Raw genomic sequence first — 8060 nt, forward strand, 5'->3', positions numbered from 1 at the left:
ATCAATTTCTGAACCGTGTGAGAGGGCATTTTCAAAGAACATCATGTCAGAAAGGCTGTAGCGACTGTAATCCTGCACAAAGACGGCTTTAATGTCACGAAAGAGTCTTGAACAAATCGCCATGCTGATAAGGACTGAAGGGCTTTTAATCACAAAACAAACCGCGAGGAACTTATCTGCCCCTGAATGATGTGCCATTTCTTGTGACAAATGAAACGGTGTCTTCTGAGACGTTTTATCAATATTAACCGACACTTGCCCATCAGTTAGACGTCGAGGTTTTACATTCATTATTGCACAAAATCTAATCCTGTTAATAATATTAATATGAGTAAACATAATTTTACCTCATGGGACTTATTTTACCTCATGGGATTTATCGTTCATATTGGAGGTTACATTATTAACAGCCATGTTTTGCCAAGTAAATAAATAAGCGGACATAACTGAAATTAATTATCTGTTAACGTTACCTGTATCCTGTCACAGAAAGGGAACCCGTACAAACATCCACTTCAAAAGTCTGAACAGTAGCCAAAATAAAAGTAATATTAGCTTAAATTATAGTATAGTAATTAAATGACAGCGCAAAATGGCGTCAGTTACATTCGTAATGAACACTTGAGAATGTGAAATATATCTAACGTTATACAAACTTGACATGACGCGATACAGGGAATGTCGCCATATATACGTAGCGCTATGACGTCGCCTGAAGTCAAATATGGCGATGATGTTTAGTTGGCTATGGCTGGCTATACAGTATTATAACTGTGAAGGAAAGTGGTAGAAATAGTATAGATGCCATAGAGATAAGCTCAGAAATACAGAGGTGAAACTATGGATGGCTCATTTGGAAAAACAGGAGTGCTCCAGTTCTCTGTCTTTCTTTCTGCTCTTCTGCTTTAGCTTCTTTTTTTTCCTCTAGCCTAATGAGGTGAAGGCCCGGCGGACAGCGGAGACAGATGACCCTCTGCTGTTATCTGTTTACCAGAAAGAGATGTCTGTTCTTTTCAGCCCCTTTTGAACATTTATGTGTGCTCGGAAACCTTTCTTGAAGCACCCAAAACTTCTGGAAAGGTTTCCCTTGGTGACCGCAGACATGTACCACATTAAACTTTGTCTCCTCATACCATAGTGGTCACATTCTATTTAGGGGACAGAGGAAAGGCTGCAGAAATATATCTAATTGCTATGGCATATAAGAGTGCTATGAGTTTTTGTTAACAATTTATAATTGAATGACATCAATTTCATCTGGAGTTTCCAGAGATTCATTTGTTCATTTTCCTTTGGCCTAGTTTTTAGGTCACCACAGTGGAATGAACTGCCGACTATTCCGGCATGTTTTTTTAGACCGATGATGTCCTTCCATCTGGATCCCTAACTTAATACAGGGAAATTTCCAGAGATTGCCATTAAAAAAAGATGACAAAATTTTCTTTTGAATATTTAGATTAACATAATTTTCATCATTTTTATTTGCTGTATATTAAATGAAAACTACATGTACATAGTAACTTTTTTGGGGGGTTACTTTTGTAATATTGGTTCTGTAAAATTCAGTATTGTTTTGCAAAAAAGCTACCATTTACTGTTTAAAGCTACCATTTATTGTTTGAAAATGTTTAATTTAATTTAATTAGTTAAATAAAACAATTATCACAATATGTTAAATTACAGAAATTTCCTTAAATTTAAGTTTCCGGTAAATTCCTGCAATTTAACATCCGGTATTATACAGTAAATTTCTGTAATTTAACAGCCGTTCATTTACCGGGTTTTTTCCGACAGCTGGGGTGCTGGGAAAAAACATAAAATAACAGCTGTTAAATTAATGAAATTTACCTTAAAATAACGAATGTTAAATTACAGAACTTTCCTTAAATTTAAAATTCCAGTAAATTTCTGGAAAAGACATATATTTTTTTACAGAAAATTTCTGTAATTTAACGGTCTTTATATTATGATTTTTTTCCAGCATCTATACCTGTCGGAAAAAAAAAATACATACAATTTTTTTTTTTTTACAATGCAGCTACTTCCTGTTTAGAATCAGAAATGTTATATCACAGATCTGAGAGGTGGGTTTTTTTGTTTAACTTCCTGGTCATAAAATTCCTTATTGTTTGTATATTTTTTAACCCTAACAACCTTTCCACCTGCACAAAGTGAAATTACAATGATTTATTTTAACGTCATGTTAGCGAGAGTTACTTTTAAAACAACTGTACAATACATGTGTTTTCTTAACTTGCAGCATGTTTCAGTATTTGCATGTGTTGCGAGAATTTGCACGCTCGTGTGTTGAAGATTACTTTTTTCAGATTGTTAGTGTTTTTCTATTTGCATGAATTCTATTAACTTACACGTTTCAGTTCTCTCTGTATTTAAGAACTTGCCAACAAAAATAACAAAGGCAGGATACAGGACCATATGTGCTCAGGCGCATAGTGCTTATTTACGTGACATTGCCACCTACTGGCCTGGAATAACACAACACTTTAGTTTGTTTTCGTACATCTGTGTGTTCGGGATTAAAACAAAACAATCAAACAATTGCTGTAATCAAAATAAAATAAAAAATTCATGAAATTATTCGCACATGAAACTGAAGTCATTTGGGAAATATTAATAGCTAAAATTCTTCGCTGCCACATTCACTGCTATTCAAAATACACCCCTAAAATTGATCAGACAACATTAAACCAAAAAGCAAAATGGCCACAATTCTTTTATTATTATTATTATTTGTTTCATGGTTGCAAACTTACAAAACTGAACCCCCACTTGTCCATCTAATATACAAGTACAACAGACGAACATCCATGCAGGGGCGCAGAAGAAAGTACACCGAAATTTCCATCAAACACCTGCAAAAAATAGTTTATATATTACAAGTTGATTACCACAGTGAAAATATTATCCATGCACACAAATTACAAACTATCAGAGTTGACGAGATCCACTATGAAGGATTCACACCAAACGCGGGTGAACAGTTCACTTCTACATCAAGTACACAGGATTGGCACTTTTTCAATTTGCAAAATACGCCTGTTAAAACAGGAAGACTCCAGCATTCGAGTGGTTTAGGAAATTAATCATATACTTGAACATAAATGGAAAGCTTCATGTGCCTTTTGCACTCGGATAATTACTGCACAATCCACAGATCACAAATATAGAGATGTTCTTGTCCGTTCCCTGCATTCCCTGCGTAACCAACCATCCATTAGCTAGTTTCAGGGGCCATTTTTGATGTCTTTTTTAGCTTTATAATGAGGACTGTAGCCGACTCATTACCTCAAAGATGACTTTTCTGCTCTTTATCTATGAAGTGAAATTATAGTTACTAAATTTGTTTAATTTATTATGAGGAGATTGTCCTTCCAATAAGTTAATAGTCTGATTTTATCATAAAAATAACAACATCTCACATCGGAAATGAAAGATCCATGCATTCATCTGTTACTAATCCTATTTGGGTCATATTTCAACCACTTTTCTAAATCATTCCATTGAATGAGCACAGCAGCTCACTCATTTGCATAATGACACATGCTTTCCTTTGTGTATGAATTTTGCTTTGCTAAAGATGGAATGGCGTGGATTGACATTTAATCTTAATACAACACAAATGCGAGTTCACTCTGTGCCCTTACTCTGAGTAAGTAGTGTGCATGGAAAGACTTTCAAAGAAAGACCGTTTCAAAAAAAGTGCAATCCAGAACACTCGTTATATTGATATCCAACAAACAGAAACCGATAATGACGCGGAACCAAACAATAATCCAATCTGAGCAAACATGAACATGCAAAAGAACGCTCCTTAGTAAGGCTTCTGGGTTTCACCAAATGACATTCTGCATGTTGCAGGAATACATCATCGCATTTACAAGTTTACGCCAACATGACGTCGACACACAACAAAACATTGTTCAGTCTGGTTATTCATCCTCCAAATTAGCCAGCAGATGCATCCAGGATCAAAGCTAACATTAGCACAGAAGGCCATTGTGTAGCTTCAAAGGTCTGCGGCTCGATGGAAAAGTCTTTACAATCAAATAGGTAAATGCTTGGTTTTAATTAGGCTAAAACGAGTTGCACAACCAAAATACAGAAGGCGACTTACAAAAAGACTTTTCGATATTTACAGGCTATACTTATACCTTGATCTCGAGCAGGTGGTGGTTGTTTGTTACCTTTAAATACTAAATCAACCACCACATCAGACTACGTGAAAGGACAACAAAGCAAATATCTAGTACAGAAGACCTTATTCCACCTTTGAAGGCAAGGTCTCATTATGAAGGGCTAGAATCCAGACAAGAGCTTGCACAAAGGGACCTCTCGTTCACCAAGCAGCATGTCCCTTTTCAGGCTAGTGCCTTTATTTACAACCTTGATCTTCAAAGCGAGGTCCTTAACCTGAGCCGAAGTCACCGAATCAAAAAAGAAGTCCTCGTTGAAGACGGGATTGCGGCTGTTCTTGATTATCGTGCTCCTCTGCTTCTGCAACTTGCCTGGATTGAGGTAGAGCGATACGCAACAGTTGATGCTCTTAATGTCAAACATGGGATCGTACAAGTCCTCGGCTGCTATAATGCGGAATCGCAAGCGGGCCGTTCCAGCGTCGTAGTCTGCACAAAGTCGGACAGTGCCTCCTTTATGCATGTTGATGGTGTGCTCTTTGTGTTGGCGGTCCCCGCCATGAAGATGGTCCAGAGCTCCGCCGGCTTGCAAGGACGAACAGTGACTCCGTCTAGGAACATTAGGGCTTGGTTCTGCTGAGCTGCACTCATCCGTAGACAAGGAACTATGCCTGGCAAATGTCCGCTTCCCTTTTGCGACCTTGGCTTGAGTTTCGTGAGTAAAGATCTTCAGTAGAGAGGCAGATCGGGAGAGCAATGGAGAACTGAATGGAGAGGACTCTGCTGAAGAGCAAGTGTCGCTCTCGCCCCCGCTGAAGTATCGGTAGGGGTTTATATGTGAGGTGTTAAAATCCGGAGGGTTGAGGTGGTTCCCTTCATTAGGACTCTTGTTTTGGGACTTGCGTTGGGTGTTGGGTGATGTTACTGGGCTTGTGTGGTCACAGTGGAAGAGGGACTCTTTCCGCCGGGTGTGGGGACTCTCCATCAATGTAGCAAAGCCGTAGGAAGTCTGAGTTTTTGGAATGTAAGGAAGTGACATGGCGGATTGGGATTGAGGGTCAGCATTGGTGTCACCTGCTACAACGTCATCCGCACTCTCAATTTGAATGATGTGGCGGTTCGCCGCCCTCAGTAAGTTCTTGGTGTCTCCTGCTAACTTGCTGACCAATCGCGGACTACGAGGGCTGCTGATCTTTTTGTTGCTGATGGTCTGTTCAGACGTCGAGGGTTTCAGACTCTCTTTGGGTTTGACGTCAGAAGCTTCGGTCTCTGGTGGGCAGCTTACAAGCTTGGGGGGGATGAAGAAATCTGGGATCTTATCTGGTGTGAGGACGTTGCTATAAACAGGAGCCTTTCCTTTTTCACCCGCCTCTCCTTGTCGGAGCACATTTGTTTCAACTGAGTCCCGGATCTTCTCCAGAACCCACATGATCCGTTTGGGCTTAACCCACTGGGTGATGCACGGTTGCCTGTAAGCACACACAACAGAACATTCAACAGTGAGCCTCACAGCTAATAATACCTCACAGTTTACCATAATATATCATTATATCATTAACATCTGTCCCAGTTAAAGTTGCAAGGTCAATTATACAGTAATTTTCTGGGAAAGTATAAAATTCACCTCAAATTGTCACCTCAAGTTGTTTTACAAAAGAAAAACATTTAACTTTAGTTGAATAATGAAGGGTTTGGTAAATGTTTTGTCATAATTTTCAGTCCATCTGTTAATGAAAAATGCTTTAATGGATACCCAAAAATAAAACTGCCTCATTATTTACTGTCCCTCATCTGGTTTTAAATCTTAATGAGTTTCTTTCTCTTGTTGATCACAAATAAATGATATTCTTTTGTATGTTGGTTGCTGGCACCCATTTACTTCCATAGTAGGAAAAAACTTTCTATGTCCAGCCACATGCATTCTTCAAAATATCTTCTTTTATTCAACAGAAGAAAGAAAACCAAAAGGATTTTGAACAAGTGTGTGAACTATTCCTTTAAGAAGCCTTTTGTTGCTAAGGGTGTCTCGGCAGGTGAACATTGTTCCAACATTGTTTCTGAACATCTATTAAATAATTGGTGAAGATAGATTACCTTTTTTTTGTGCTGGTGTAGGTTTAAGCTTTAATGCATGGATACTTTAAATACTTAATTACATTTTACTTACAATTTTTTTTTAGAATATTTTTTTCTTTCTTTTTTAAACAAATGATATACGACTAAAACTTTAGACTCTAGAAAGTGATCTTATGAGGGAAACAGCACATTCTTTTAATTATCCATGAAATAACATTAGCTAACTTTATGATGTTACACAAATCATAATTTTAGATAAGATGTAGATGACTATTCCTTTTTCATGGATTTTTTTTTCTTTTTTGATTTTTAGTCCTAGTCCTGAAGTTACAGTCTCTGTACATTTTGTCCTTTTGCAGCATACCTGATTATAATCATCACCTCATTAGTCTTTGGAGAGACATTCATTGCATGAGTAAAATATGTGAAATAATCACTATTTTTAGTCCAGTGTACTCCAGGATCAAAAATTATAATATACTTACATTTTCAGTCGTTTACAAAAATGTTTGAGTGTGATAAACTGTTACACCAAACAATTTATTTGATACACTCAGTTGATGAACATCCACACTGAGACTGAGTTCACATGAACAGCAACAGGTTGCACTGAACACACCGATGGTCTCTCTGATTCAGAGATCAACTTTTCTGACAACTGACGCTTGCTCACCATCTAACTCAAATAAACATGTTATTTGATGGCTAATTCATAGAATTTGTTAAAAAATATTTTATCGGAACTAAATCAGATCTCATTTCTTTAATATGTAACATCCACACAAGCTTTTGCATGCAAAAGAAAAAGTGGGAAACCAGATTGTTTTTTTAATGTACTGTTGAACCCTCAAAAAACAGTAAATGCATTTTGAATGTATATTTTGCCCTGTTAAAGCATCACTAACCAAATAAAAGAAGACAGTAAATACATCTTAAATGTGTTTTTTTACACAACTAAAAAACAAAACAACAGCTTATCACGAGATATTAAATGAGAAAGCTTTCAAAAATGTCTTAGTGCATTGTTTTTTGATGAAGTACATTGTACAAAATCATTCCAAATCCAAACAATTCTTTATCACAATTTAGTTGAAGTAAAGTAAACTTTCAAACCTGTTACTCGCTGTTTCTGAAAATGTCTTCCCCTCTTCGAGAATCCTCACTCGTTCACAGGCACTTCAGTGTTCATTAGTAAGTGTGTGTGCGCTGTGTTTTCCTCAGGCTGCGGTGAGAGAGGTTCAGATCCGCAGGTCGCCTGTTGCGCTTATATAGTCCTGCTGCAGACGCGCGCGCCTCCACGAGCCAATCAGAGGAAACGATGCTCTTCCAATTGGTGATGTATCGATTCAGCGACGCCGAACGCTGTAAACAATCAGGAATGAATGCTTATCTAAAAAAACAAGGCGTTTGATTGATTTAAAGATTAGGGTTTCACATATTGTTAAGTGGATATGAATGATGCAGTAGGCTGTCTGAAAATAAGTCAAGTTAAGGGTTAACTTGGAAAAGCAAAGCTACAGGTTCATGACAGTTCATTCTTACTTACTACACTCTAAAAAACGTTATTTAAGCCTATTGAATCTAATGGTTGATTTAAAAATATTTGGTAATTTGATGGGTTATTTTTAACCTTTATTGAGTTATTCTTAAATAACTCAACCAGGTTAAACATTTGGTGTTTAGTTGGGTTATTTTAAAATTGAGAAATTCAACAGTCAACTGATTTAACTGACAGAACAGCTGTATTAATATGCATGAGTAATATTGTGTTTGCGTTATAAAGTTTATTCAAGTTCTAACGCAATATAGGCCTATTGTTTTTTTTTTTTA

General features: G+C 37.1%; 1 protein-coding gene across 1 annotated transcript; it reads right to left on the bottom strand.

The window, feature by feature from the left end:
* Positions 1 to 2721: 2721 nt before the first annotated feature.
* Positions 2722 to 7470, bottom strand: LOC100332608 (C2 calcium-dependent domain-containing protein 4C). The gene is made up of 2 exons (XM_005170537.6): positions 7344 to 7470; positions 2722 to 5623 (listed from the first exon to the last, which is right to left on the bottom strand). Exon 2 carries the CDS (start codon positions 5581 to 5583, stop codon positions 4318 to 4320), a length of 1266 nt encoding a protein of 421 aa, XP_005170594.2. The 5' UTR covers positions 5584 to 5623; positions 7344 to 7470; the 3' UTR covers positions 2722 to 4317.
* Positions 7471 to 8060: the final 590 nt, after the last annotated feature.

The sequence above is a fragment of the Danio rerio genome, chromosome 22, assembly GCF_049306965.1.
Source record: "Danio rerio strain Tuebingen ecotype United States chromosome 22, GRCz12tu, whole genome shotgun sequence".
Lineage (NCBI taxonomy): Eukaryota > Metazoa > Chordata > Actinopteri > Cypriniformes > Danionidae > Danio > Danio rerio.

Coding starts and splice junctions, on each gene's coding strand:
- LOC100332608 (XM_005170537.6), bottom strand. CDS start 5,583: ATGTGGGTTCTGGAGAAGATCCGGGACTCAGTTGAAACAAATGTGCTC.